The sequence below is a fragment of the Nicotiana tabacum genome, chromosome 9, assembly GCF_000715075.1.
Source record: "Nicotiana tabacum cultivar K326 chromosome 9, ASM71507v2, whole genome shotgun sequence".
NCBI classification, from domain to species: domain Eukaryota; kingdom Viridiplantae; phylum Streptophyta; class Magnoliopsida; order Solanales; family Solanaceae; genus Nicotiana; species Nicotiana tabacum.
Window position 1 is genome coordinate 117,176,064 of NC_134088.1, and position 13,527 is coordinate 117,189,590.

General features: G+C 34.4%; 2 protein-coding genes across 4 annotated transcripts; one reads left to right on the top strand and one right to left on the bottom strand.

Annotated features, from left to right (window-relative positions):
- The first annotated feature begins 1,091 nt into the window (after positions 1-1,091).
- On the top strand, positions 1,092-4,362 carry LOC107806781 (putative E3 ubiquitin-protein ligase XBAT31). The gene is made up of 8 exons (XM_016631015.2): positions 1,092-1,380; positions 1,476-1,535; positions 1,684-1,755; positions 1,868-1,989; positions 2,189-2,329; positions 2,481-2,588; positions 2,719-2,977; positions 3,281-4,362. Exons 1-8 carry the CDS (start codon positions 1,201-1,203, stop codon positions 3,674-3,676), a joined length of 1,338 nt encoding a protein of 445 aa, XP_016486501.1. The 5' UTR covers positions 1,092-1,200; the 3' UTR covers positions 3,677-4,362.
- A 4,869-nt stretch (positions 4,363-9,231) lies between these two features.
- LOC107806783 (uncharacterized) lies at positions 9,232-13,095 on the bottom strand. 3 transcript variants are annotated; one of them, XM_016631016.2, is made up of 5 exons: positions 12,803-13,095; positions 12,568-12,691; positions 12,001-12,153; positions 9,649-10,172; positions 9,232-9,552 (listed from the first exon to the last, which is right to left on the bottom strand). In XM_016631016.2, exons 2-4 carry the CDS (start codon positions 12,577-12,579, stop codon positions 9,657-9,659), a joined length of 681 nt encoding a protein of 226 aa, XP_016486502.1. In that variant the 5' UTR covers positions 12,580-12,691; positions 12,803-13,095; the 3' UTR covers positions 9,232-9,552; positions 9,649-9,656. The 3 variants fall into 3 exon arrangements, with proteins under 3 accessions (XP_016486502.1, XP_075078212.1, XP_075078213.1); XM_075222111.1 differs by lacking the exon at positions 12,568-12,691 and having other exon boundaries at positions 12,803-12,977; XM_075222112.1 differs by lacking the exons at positions 12,568-12,691; positions 12,803-13,095 and having other exon boundaries at positions 12,001-12,295.
- Between the last annotated feature and the right edge of the window lie 432 nt (positions 13,096-13,527).

The following is a 13,527-nucleotide window of genomic DNA, read 5'->3' on the forward strand; positions in this document are numbered from 1 at the left end:
TTTATAACCCCAATCATGGGGCATGTGAACCCATAGTCTTACCGTTAAATTATGTATTTTAGATACATATTTTTTAAAATTAGTCTAATATTATCTATTGACACTCGTGTTTCAAAAGGATTGGATGGTACACTTGGTATAATACTTGATTACTTACCCTGAGAAACATCGATTGATTCCCACTTAATACTCTTTTTTCTACTTTTTAGTGATGCACTCATAATCAAAAAATCCCAGATCCGACTCTAATATAGCACACATATTTTGATTTTTGAAATTCTAGAAATATCTTCCTTTACTGTATTATATACGGACTTTGAAACTTCTTAACTAAACATTATAGTAATTAATTACTACCAACTCAGAAATCACACGCAACATGGTGGTAAATGGAGGACTCTAGTGGCACTCATGCAGTCAAAATTAGGTAAATTAAATCAAATGACATTTTAAGAAACCCAATCACCATTCTATATGGTGGATATTTGTCAAATAAAATGTTCTGGATATTCAATCGGCTATGTACAAATCTCACAAAATGAATAATCAAGATTGTTGTTTGAAAAAAAATATTTATTCACTCGGTATATTTAAAATCAATCAGTGTCACGAACTATAAATTAACTACTAATTAATTATATTCCCTCTATCTCAATTAACTTTTGAAACTTGTCGTTCAAAATAAGTTATAGATATTTGAATGACCGTAAATTGTTTCGTAAAAAGTAAAATAAGGAGTTTAAAATTAATTATTTTTAAATATAAAATATATTATTAACTATAGTAATTAGTGTATACTATGATTTTGTGTAATTTTTCTTTTCTTAGGATTAGAGACTCCACCAATGAGCAAAAGTAAAAGTAAAAGTCCGAGTAAGACTCATCCCCAGACAAACACACACGTTGAAACAAGGTTTTTGCCACTGTATTATTTGAGAATCTATCTGCCCGAACAAATATCTGACTGCTGCCCGTTGTCGGGTTTTGTTTAGACTCGGTCACCTGCCCGCTCGTTTCACCCCACCCACCCTCTCCTTTTCGGGCAGCTCCAAACTTCAACACACACACCTCTCTTTCTTCTTCCTCATAAATATGTAAACTCTCACACTTTCCCATTCTTGCCACCACTCACCACCACTTCCTCCGCCCTCCACGGTGGTGCAAAAGAGTAGCCATAAAGTTGCTCTCTTTTTTGCAAAAATGGGTCAGGGGTTGAGTTGTGGATCAGGTGATGAACATGGCTTATTTACTGCTGTTCAGTGTGGTGATGTGGAGACATTAAAAGCTGTTTTAGAGAAAAACCCATCTCTAATTCATCATTCTACAGTGTATGATCGCCAGTCAGCTTTGCATATTGCTGCTGCTAATGGTCAGATCGAGGTGGGGTTCTTGAAAAAGTTTTGATTTTTATGTTTCTTTTGTAACTTTGGTATATTCAGAGGAATTTGATTAATGGGTTTTGATTTATTTTCCAGGTTGTTACTATGCTGTTAAACCAATCTGTCAACCCGGATTTGTTAAATCGCTATAAGCAGGTGCAACTTTTGCATATTTATACTCTTTTCATTTGTTTTGTTGATTAGCCAATTTGTGGCAAATGGGTGTTAATTGAAAGTCTAATGATGTTTTCTTTTTTTTTCAAGAGCTGTTCTTTACCATTGTAATGTTTTTTGGTTGATTTAGACTCCATTGATGCTAGCAGCAATGCACGGGAAGATCTCTTGTGTGCAAAAGCTTATTGAAGCAGGAGCTAATGTATGCTTTACTAGTCTTTTATTATTCCCTTATATTTCAAATTTATCATTGGATGATGGCCTATGTGTTATGTTTTAAAACTGATGTGGTCAATTTGGGAAAAAATTGTCAGATTTTGAAGTTTGATTCGCTAAATGGAAGAACATGTTTGCACTATGCTGCTTACTATGGTCACTCTGAGTGCCTTAAAGCAATTCTTTCTGCGGCTCGCACGTCTCATGTTGCAGCATCTTGGTAAGTTTCTTAGGTGATTCACTAATTGATTCTTCTATTTTCAGTCTCTTATATGAGCTTATATGGAGCGACATGGACATTAAGGATTCATATAGCCGATCCCAACATGCTTGGGATTGTGGCTTAGTTGTTGTTTTTATATTGAATCCCTTCTGTAGATGTTAATGGTTGTTTGAATCGACTAAATTGAATTCTTCAGGGGATATGCCCGGTTTGTGAATGTTAGAGATGGGAAAGGAGCAACACCTTTGCACTTAGCAGCTCGTCAAAGACGGCCTGAATGTGTTCACATTTTACTGGACAATGGCGCTTTGGTTTGCGCTTCAACTGGTGGATATGGGTAATTTTTCCATCAAGAAATTATTTTCTGTTGTTTTCCGTTCATGTTCTCTGAATTAACTTAGATTTGATGTGATTTTATAATTAAGAAGTTATGCTAACCCCTTTTATCTTTTTCCTTATGTCTATTTTTTTTTTTTTTACCTTTACAGATTTCCAGGTAGCACTCCACTTCATTTGGCTGCAAGAGGTGGTTCTCTTGATTGCATCCGCGAATTATTGGCGTGGGGAGCAGATCGACTACACAGAGATGCCTCGGGGTATGTCTTCTTTTATCTCTTTTAATCTTTTCAATATTTATGGCTTATGAATTATAGAGTCATGAATGTTAATGCTTGTAAAATTACCCTGTAGTTAGTTTAAGTTCTTCAACTGGTCATTATGTTGCAGGAGAATACCGTACACGGTTGCTTTAAGGTACCACCACGGTGCATGTGCGGCTTTATTGAATCCTTCATCAGCAGAGCCTCTCGTGTGGCCATCGCCGTTGAAGTTCATCAGTCAGCTCAATGAAGAGGCGAAGGCTCTCCTCGAACATGCCTTAATGGAAGCAAATAAGGAGAGGGAAAAGAATATCCTAAAGGGGACAGATTACTCGCCACCGTCCCCTACTCAATCTGATGCAGGGATGGATGATAACATCTCTGAGGTAATACACCACCTACTTTTGCTCAATAACATATAACCTATTATTGAAATATATGTTACTCTACTAATAAATAGTAATGAATTTGAAAATTAAACGATGTCAGCGTGGAAATGATGTGAGGTATAAGATATTTTAGTTCCAAAGATATTTAAGGTTAAAGAGTATAATATCGATTCCAAAAAGCTATCAAGACTGGTTTTTTAACATTGATGATCGAGATATTCCTATGTATAGTTCTCTTGTTATATACAATTTCAATTTGACCATTTGTCAGCGGGTTTCACTTTGGATTATCTAATGCAGGTCAGTGATACAGAAGTATGTTGTATATGTTTCGATCAATTATGCACAATTGAAGTCCAGGACTGTGGGCACCAAATGTGTGCACATTGCGTACTTGCCTTATGCTGCCACAACAAGCCAAATCCGACCACGACTAGTCCTCCGGAACCAGTGTGCCCCTTCTGCAGAAGCAACATTGTACAATTACATGTTATCAAGGTTACAAAGGACGACGGCATAGACCGTGATATCTCCTCAAAGCTTCGAAAGTCTAGGAGATCACGAAACTTCAGCGAGGGCAGTAGTAGTTTTAAGGGCTTATCAGCAGTAAGTTCTTTTGGCATAATGACTGGCCGTGGCTCGGGTAGGATCGCTGCTGAAAACGAATGGATCGATAAGCCATTAAGCGTTGATTGATAGTACAAATTTGGTATCAAAGTTACAAACTTGGCAATTAAGATCAGTCCAGGTTGGGGTCTTGCTTCTCAAATGGTATATATAGATAGATCTTTCTCTTCCCTCTGCATTGTAGATTTGGGAAATAAGCAAAGTTAAAATGGTTTGCAGGTTTGGCTAGATGAGTACTATATTATTTGTGTGGGTCACAAAAAAATGAGTATTGCTGTAAATTTCTGTTTACCATAAACCGTGGTCCGGTTTCCCGGATCCCGTGCATAGCGGGACCTTAGTACATCGGGTTTTCGTTCTTGAAAAAGGGTGGTAGTTCTTAGGGGCTAGTAGTAGTCACTTTGGATAGGTAAAATTCTTTGCAGTTACCCCCCCCCCCCCCCCTTTTTTTTTTTACTAGTTTCCTTTATTTGGTGAAAACACAACATTATTCCATTGTCTCCCACATTGGTGAAGATTGCAGTATGATGAAAGCATTGGGAAAGAGTCAAAACTCAAAGCAAGTGATGAGAAAAGTAGACCCCACCTTACCCTATCTTTTTCTTTAATTTAAAGCAGCCTCTAGGTGTGAAATGAACTACAGTATTGTTTATGAGAAAAAAGGGTGTGAAATGAACTATAATTTGTATCAATCATTTTTTATTTTCAGCAGATATTAATGAATATTGTATAATAGCTGGTACAAGTTGCAAGGACATTTATTTTTTGTTGCTGGTCAAATTGATCATGTGAATCCATTGCCTTTTGGTTCAAAATTCAAATAATTTCTGCACTAACATAGAATAAACTTTAAAATTTCAAGTAAGTTGGGGTCTGTTGTGTAAATCTTCACCAGTCTATGTTGATTCGTGTAAGTTTGTTTTAGTCCAATATTCGGTACTAGATATTTTTAATTTTTTTTACTAACATATAAATCTCTATAAACTAAAATATTTTCCAGTAAATATTGGACCTAAAGTAAACATACTAATATGACGGAACTTTAATTTCAATAATTGATATCAGTTATAGATCTTTTTCCTTTCATTATGCACTATTTTTCTCTATCGAGAGATTGTAGATTTTTCAAGATAATTTCCTTTCATGTGAATTTAGGTCTATCTCTTCTTTTTTAACACCTTAACTCGCTATGGTTTCACATACGACCTTTCATTTATTTGTTATGTGTTTATTTATGTCTTTTATTGAATGAAGTTATTTTTAATCTTGACTGATCGCACATTTATCGCAGCATCAGGATTTTTAAGTCACTTATCTTTTGAATATGTTGGACTTTAGAGGCTCAACTCACACTCCCATACATTATTTTTAATCTTCAAACTGTTTTATAGAGCTTGCCTTTCACTTTAGTAATTATCCTTCTACCACATAACACTTGGAGTATCACCTTTTCATTTCATCCATCCTATTATTAACATAAATGGAGAAATAATTCCACTTGTGATGCAAATTTATTCCCACCACATCAATAAGATTATTATCTTATCAAAATATAATTAGACATAATTTAGATAAGGCTAGCTAATATGGAGCCCACAAACTATGATTTACTGTGATGAGGCCATGTGGAGTTGATAATATCAATATTGGGTGGGGTTTGTGGGGAATTAATTGTAAGTATGTGGGGCTAGGTGGAGATGTTACAATGTTTGGTAAAGAAAGGGCACCTAACAAGAAGAAGAAAGAGGGTCCCAAATTTTAGTTAAGCTTCTTGTTGTTGTGTATTTGGAGGAATTGGTTGATTCTTGAAAATAAAATAAAATCACCAACTGTATTTTTTGATTTTTGGGACTTGACTTTTTGCATACTTTCATATGAACGTCCATAAGAATATAAACTGTTATATGACCAAATTGCACATATATTTTGTCAAGGGTGGTTTTATAAGGCCAATTTAAAAAATCTTATTCCTCTTCTTTTCTTTTTCTCTTTCAAAGGAGCGGAGCTGTTGACTTTGTTACTTTGGTCTGCCGCAGCCAGCACCTGAATTGCTTCGGTGGGAGGGAAGGGAAAACAATTAGAGCAGCTCGATGCACAAAGTATCATTTTACACAGGGTTTGGCGAAGGGCCGCACGCCAAGGGTATGAAGTAGACAGCCAACCTTACAACAACAACAACAACAACATACACAGTGTAGTCCCATAAGTGGGGTCTGAGGAGGGTAGAGTGTACATAGACCTTACTCCTACCTTTAAGAAGGCTAGACTGTTTCCGATAGACCCTCGGCTCACGAAAGATAAAGGGAAGTGGCAATAACAAGCAAACCAATCTAACAACCGAAAAGAAAATACAAAACTAACACTAGATAACGAAAGCACTAATGACTGCTTCCACGGCTCGAATTCGTGATCTATAGATCACACACAGACAACTTTAGATTGCTCCGAGGCTCGAAAAGGAAAAACAATTAGCATAACTAATTTGCTAGCAGTTGCAGTAGGTTCACAACTAGTATAGAACTAGTCAATTTAAAATGAATTTTCAAAATATTAAATGGGTTACATTGTGACATGCTTTTCTAGGCATGGGCTAACATGTTCAAATAAGTCGAAATAGATATTAAAGATTCCATAATTGCCAATCAATTTGAATTGGGGCGTCATAAGAAAAGAGATGAGATAGAGGCATTTAAATTCTTTTTCTTTTTCTTTAAGGAAAGAGTATATTATAAGTACTTTTATTAGATAGAACATAAAAAGCGCTTTTTTATTTTTAGCCCGCGACAGAATCTATTTATATTTAATAGTCGAAAATGTGTATAAAATCTATATATTTTTGTATATAACATATAGAATGTGATATATATATATATATATATATATTCGGCTATTATTTTGAGAGCGGCTATACAGTGTTGTTGACCCTCAAAATCGGATAACAATTAAATTTGTAAGTGGTTTTAAGGATACGCTGATTAATTTGATACAAAATGATAAATTTGATTAAAACGAACAAATAGAAATACAGTAAATTCAAACCACGCGGGGAAGATGTCTCCGGCCTTAATGAACTATTTGCCCTCTATCCGGGCTCACAATGGTCAATATTGATGAATGAAAGAAAAGCATAGAATAAAAGTGAAAATAATAGTATATTACTTTGGAATGCGTGTTACAACGTGCTTAATGAATTATCAAACTCCCCTTTATATAGTAGGGGAATCCTACTATATGTATAACTCTATAAAAGTTAAAAAATCTTCTGTTTAATTGATTGCCGGTTTTACATCGATATGTGCTGAGATCCACGTTGTGATATCCAGTCGGTCACGGATATTACGGCCTCCTGTTAGCCGTGCTTGATTGCCCAGCGACGCTCTCCGAAGTCCTTCAGGTTTTAGGTCGATCTCGAATCATGACCCCGATATTATCGAGGGTCGATGGTCGGCCTCCCGTACTCTGACTCGAAGATATCTTTGCTTCGATTCCGATCTTTCGCAATCATATTTCGAGCTCGTTTTACCCTATTGGAGGCTAGAGTGTATCATGGGCCCGACTTTTACCCGTACACAAGTGTCATTTTCCCCTAGAAATACGTTTCAAAGGCATAGCCCAATGTCCAAAAATGTTACAATATGAACTACAAATTACAAGTTTGAATTCCATAGTGTCATGATCATTGTTGTTAATCGATGTAAAGAAGAATTAGCCCAAGTGCTTAAAAGTGGAACTTTTGAACCTAGGTCGGAAAAAAAAGAAGAGAATTTTGTCGGTCAAAAGTGAAAAACGGGAAAATAAAAGAACTGCAGAAAGTTATTCTTGTGATTAGCCTTTAAAGTTTTGTAATTTAACCAAGAATGAACTTGAAATATTAGAGGCAATAGTCAAAATGTTGTAATGTAAAACAAGCATATACGACAATAACGAATCATACGTCTAATTTTCCGTGGCGGCCTTTTAGGTTTTCCAATTTTAAACTGATGCGCGTGTCATGTTGTAATGAACAAAATTAATAAATAAATGAGTAAAGATATTTTGTGAAGTTCCAATCCCATTAAAACGGTTGAAAATTCACATGAAATTAATTAATTAAAAAGACGTATGATGTACGACAAGAAATGACCAAGAAAAATAAACGTTACATTCATGACCTAATTAATTACAAAATTTAGGTAAACACATGAATTGTAATATCACTCTTAAGTGTCTCCTTAGTCACATACAAATACAATTCTAGTCACTAACCAATTTTAAGAGACAAAGGAGAAATTGTTAAAAAAAGAAGAGGAGCCCTTAGTTTGAAATGTCCAAGTTGACGATATAACTTCGTTCTCAAAATAGCCATGAATTTCAAATGACAACATCACTTTAAATCATGAAAAGGTGGTTCTTACTATAATTTTATTTTATTTTTGTTTGGCTAGTGTATATTTTGTCCACTTGATAACCCATTACCTTTAATTTATTAACAAATTTTCCATTAAAAAGAAGGAACAATTTGCCCTAGTTGCTACTACTAGATTACTTAGAGAAACAAAAGGGACAATTGGATATTGACATTTTATGAAAACGGGGTGGTCTCACATTAGATGTGTCTATAGGTGTAAAAGAGAAATGTACAATAATAAATGACCTATACATTCTGTTTTAATGTTTCTGAAAGGGCAATTTCATATCAGTATTATGTTTTCCATATATGACTTTTCTTTGCATTATTGCTATAATAATATAGTGAGTAATAATATATATATTTTTTCAGATAGAGAATCTTAGCACAAATTAAGGCTAAGAATATCGACTTATACACGCCAATTTTAATTTACTATGATAGATAATTTTAAAATGTTAGACTTTATATTAACAATAATATGATCATTGTCTCAAAATACTTAGACAAAGATTGTTGCATTATCTTATCCCTTTATTGTAGCCTGACTAATGATGCAATCTCTTGTTAATTGTATATATTTAAAAAAGTGATGTCCAGGTTTACTTGCGCGCACTCTCGTTCGCACTTGCTAGGCAGTAAAACTCCCAGCATACAATGATAACTTAATGAGTTCTATTACTTTGCAATATTGAAGAACTCTGATTAATTCCTATCATTCTCAAATTTGAAAATCATTTCTCTATTTTTGAAAGAAAATACTGCAACTTCATACAATTGATCATTTAATCTGACTTATCTATACATCAATAAGACACTTCTATGAGTAACCATTTTTTAATTTTTTGCGGGGTGTTATATGCTAGCGATTGTATGCTCAGGAACATTTTCTGAGCTGAGTGTCTATCGGAAATAATCTCTCAACCTTCACAAGGTAGGTTTAAAATCTGCATACACACTACCCTCCCCATATCCCGCCAGTGAGATTACACGAGTTTTTGTTGTTGTTGTTGAAGGAACATTTTCTAAGAATACAAGATCAGCCCCATACCAGTAGTTATTTATGTTTATTAAACCAATAATTACCAAATGAAGATTGTTGTGAAATTTGTAAACAGCAATTTACAACACATTTTCCAGCTTAAGTAGAAACTAAAGAGAGAGAAAAAAAAATTATATTCTTGACTTGATGTTTTTAAATGTAACTAGTAGCTTTATCAAGAGGTAAAGAAGAGAGTCAGGAAAATGGACAAGTCTTTTCATAAGGAGAATGAATAACAAAATCCATAGAAATTAGGATCTTGAGCACAAGAAATGAGCAATATAAAATGAACAGATGTATGTAGCAAAGAGAATTAAGCTAATTGCTATTAGTATGTTGGTCTGATCAATCAGCCACACATTGTTTTCTTTTAATCATTTGGTATTTGAAGCACATTGTGTCTGACTAATCTGGATATGCGCGGAGTAGGGATCAAGAGAAGTCTCTCGAGATCAATCTGAAGTGCTACTAACTCTTTTTGACGATCAAGTAAATCACAAAAAAACTCATATCATCCTGCACTCGACAAATACGTTGCTTTAGTCTCAAATCAATGGGAACAAATTAGAATCAAGATTCAGGGGATACAGAGAGTTGTAATATGACACGAACCTAAGATATCATCCACACATGCATGGAAACAAAAGTGGAGCACCTTGGCCATGAACATCATGCTCTAATTCTCTATTAGCCCTCTGTCTATTTTCAACATCAGAACCTGACCATGGACTCAACTGAGGTGGAGCAATTTGTCCATTAGCAAACAATGAATTCTGATCTCTATTAGGCAATGCCATAGCAAATTCATCAGGTCCATATATCAAAGGACTATGGTTATGACTTCTTCTATTTCCATTAGCAGTAGCTCTTCTTTCTACTGCAAGAAAATGACCAAGTGATGGTACATTACTACTGTCATTGTTCCTTATCATCATTACACTCTCAGCATCTGTGCTGTTTCTTGGACATAAAGAGAAACACCATGTTGTTTTTGACCTGTAGTTTTTTTGGACATCTGTGATTACACCATTTGTTCTTGACCTTGTTGATCTTCTTGAGAGATTATTAACTATACTGGAGACACCAATTAGACTTCCAAGTGTGGTGCTCCTATCATGGAAAAATGACCCTGTAGACTGCAAATTCCAAACACATTTTAATAGCATAGTTTAGTTACCAAGTAGCCAGAAATTGGAGATTAACTATTTCCTACTCATAAATATTGTATAATGATTATTTTCAATCAAGTTTGCTTAAGATTTTGACAACAATGGCTCTGGAGCTGGCAGGTTCTGAATAAGTGGCAGAGGCACCTTTAGTAAGGGGTGTCATCTGATACTGCTTCGTAAAAGGTTTTACTTATATGTGTGCGTAAATAATATTTTTTTTTCTAAGAAACAATACATATATATAATCGGCGGAAACCACCTAAAATAATATAAGATAAATGATCAATTTGGTTCAAGTAGTAAAGTCTTAAAACCATCAGAGTCTCACACTCAATCTCGTTTACAAGCTTAATTGTGACTATAAAGTATAAACCGACACTGCTTGCAGGGGCGAAGCTATGTATGGTCAAGGGTGATCAACTGAACACCCTTCGCCGAAAAATCATACTATGTATAGTGTAAAATATTAACTTGTTATTAAGTAAAAAAAATAGACTTTGAACACTATTGCATAGCCTACTAGCAAAGGGTGTTCAAAGTTTGAAAACTCTTATTGAATTTTCTGGCTTCGCCGCTGACTGCTCGCTTAATATCTTGCGTATGCCACTGTTTTGGATAAAATTAAAAGATTGTTATAGGGTTATTTAACTAATTAGTCTAGACATAAACTTGGTCTAATGAGTACCAAGATACATATAACTTTAAATTTTCATGTAGTACTGCTGCAACATTAGGGTAGTTTTAGATTCAAATAAGTACAAGTAGAACAATCAAATTGAACTACTGAAGAACCAAGGACAAGAAGAAAATTAAAGTTGAAATATGTTACACAGAACTGATAATTGAGGTTCATAAAAAGCATCCCAAGGATTTCATGTCAATGTACTAAAGGGACACCAGTGACAGCTTTAATAATGTTATGGTCCCAACTTACATTGAACACAGAGTGACATGACATAACTCACAAATATACTTCACAAGATGCATGAAACTATTAATGAAGGTTGAAAATATCCCAGTGCATCATATGATTTGGACAAAAAAACCAAGGACATTTCAATAAATAACAAGTAATCTATGTGTCTCTTTCCTATCTTGTTCAATCTACTTTTGATTCTTATTCTTTTTGATATACGTAAACTTCAACTACTCCAATTTATTATGATCTTGATTGTTTGTATTTACATTCTTTTCACATTTTCACCTGTCCTTTCTTCATTATACCTAACAAACAACACCATATAATACTCATAAATCCACAGGAATGTCACAAAGGTTAAGCAAGACACATGCTGCAGCTTTATTTGACTAGTTAAATTTTTCACTGCAATTGGTAAATGAATTTCACTTATATATCGTGATAATGAAATGAATTTTATATAATCAGTGTACTTTAACTGGTTATATATGACTTATTTGTGTCATTTTTTAAATAATCAAATTAGGCTAACTATAGACAATTATCCTGTAAGGTTATTGTATAAAAAATATTTACACTATCAGCGTACATAAGTTAAACCTACGGCAAATTGGGATATATTGCCAGCCCGATGCACAAGGCATCGGGCATTCACAAAGGCCCGTGGAAGGGCCGTACCTCAAGGGAGTGATGTAGACAGTCTACCCTAATACAAACACTAGTGGTTGTTTACACCTCTCGAACGTGTGACCTATAGATCACACCGAGACAACTTTATCGTTACTCGAAGGCTTTCATTCGTGTGGGAAAGAATGAAAATAAAAGAAAAGAAAAGTAGTGCATGAATAGTATGGTAAGTTAGAAGTATACACTGACCTCAGTGTCCAAATCTGAAGAAGAATCTGTGGAGGAAGTAAGAGACTGACTAAGTGAAGTGTTGAATGAAGCTGAACCAGCAGAAAAATCTCTGCTCCTACCCAAACCTATTCTCATATTCAGTGGTTGCAATCCCAATGGCCACCCTTCTTCCTGCTCCATCAAATCAATCAACAATTCAAAATGAAAAAGAAAAAAAGAATAAGTACAATAAAGAAAACTAGCTAAAATAGTAGTGGGGTTTAATTTCCATCTATCAATTCAAGAATCTGACCAAGAACCAAAGGACAATTTTACAAGGTAATGAATGGACTAGTCTCACTTCAAATTATAAGGAAAAAACACAACCCCTCTTCACAAAATAGAAACCCCATGTGGTAAATTGCAAAAACAACAACAATAAACTCAGTGGAATCCTACAAGTTTAGCTTGTGGAGGTTAGTATCTACGTAGAACTTAAGGCAGAACTTAAGATAGAGAGATTGTTTGTGACAGACCATTAAACAATAGAAACGACCAATATCAACTAACAATTGCAAAACAGTGACAATGGGACAAAACAAATACCTGTTGAGCCATGGCCAAAATAACACTGTTATATTTGATAAAGATTTGAGTTTTTACTACTCCTCTTGAGGTAAAAAAAAAAAAAAGAAACCAATGAGGGTCACCTTAAAACCATTGGATTAACCTGAAATAACAGACAAAAGAAAGAATGAAAGAAGCTGTCATTTCAAACAAATAGCTGTTTCATTACACAAACAGAAACTGCAGTAAAGAAGAAGAAGAAGGACAAACTCACAAACATGGTAAGTGGTAACTTCATATACACATAGGAAACACACTTAACATAAAGTGTAAGAACATTGTTTCCTATTTCTAGCTAGAATAAGAACAAGTAGAATGGAGTCAAAAGAATAGCTAATGAACAGAGTAAAAGTTGGTTTCTTTAAATTTTTTATTTTTCTTGGTTTGCTTTTTTATTTTGTTGATGGAGAATAAGAAACATAGAATAATTGTAATATGTCGATAAAGGTGAAAAAGCAAACAAACAAAAAGACCGGAAACTGCTGCAGAGGTTGTCCTTTTTAGAATTGGAGCTAGCAACTATGACATTTGCCTTTCCTCAAAGTAGCTAAAGCTTTCATTAACTTACACTGTCATTGTCAGATGACCCCATTTTATTTTATTTTATTTTCGTTAGCTGAACCCTTGAATTAACAATTCATATAGAGAGAGATGCTTTGCTTTGTATTATCCTTTCTCCATTTAATTTATACTACGTGTAAAAAAAAATTTTTATCTTCAATGTATTTTAACATCTTATAATATGTTACATGCTTTATTTTTTAGTAGATGTTGAGCTATGATTTGAAATTTAAGGATTCGCGATTCTAGTTCTTTTAAGTTACTAGGTTCAAATTTATTTTTTTTACATATTCCATGAATTTTACAAAACAAATACATAATCTGCACAAAAACTATTCGGTTCGGCCGAACCCGTAAGCGGAGGACTAGCTCCGCCCT

What these genes read in the sequence shown, in the direction of transcription:
- LOC107806781 (XM_016631015.2), top strand. Translation starts at nt 1,201, where the DNA reads ATGGGTCAGGGGTTGAGTTGTGGATCAGGTGATGAACATGGCTTATTT. An exon ending in TTATTGAAGCAGGAGCTAAT is followed by an intron (nt 1,756 to 1,867) that starts GTATGCTTTACT and finishes AAAAATTGTCAG; the next exon opens with ATTTTGAAGTTTGATTCGCT. An exon ending in GCTTCAACTGGTGGATATGG is followed by an intron (nt 2,330 to 2,480) that starts GTAATTTTTCCA and finishes TTACCTTTACAG; the next exon opens with ATTTCCAGGTAGCACTCCAC.
- LOC107806783 (XM_075222111.1), bottom strand. Translation starts at nt 12,826, where the DNA reads ATGAAGTTACCACTTACCATGTTT. An exon ending in AGTTACCACTTACCATGTTT is followed by an intron (nt 12,154 to 12,802) that starts GTGAGTTTGTCC and finishes TTGATGGAGCAG; the next exon opens with GAAGAAGGGTGGCCATTGGG. An exon ending in CTTCAGATTTGGACACTGAG is followed by an intron (nt 10,173 to 12,000) that starts GTCAGTGTATAC and finishes TGGAATTTGCAG; the next exon opens with TCTACAGGGTCATTTTTCCA.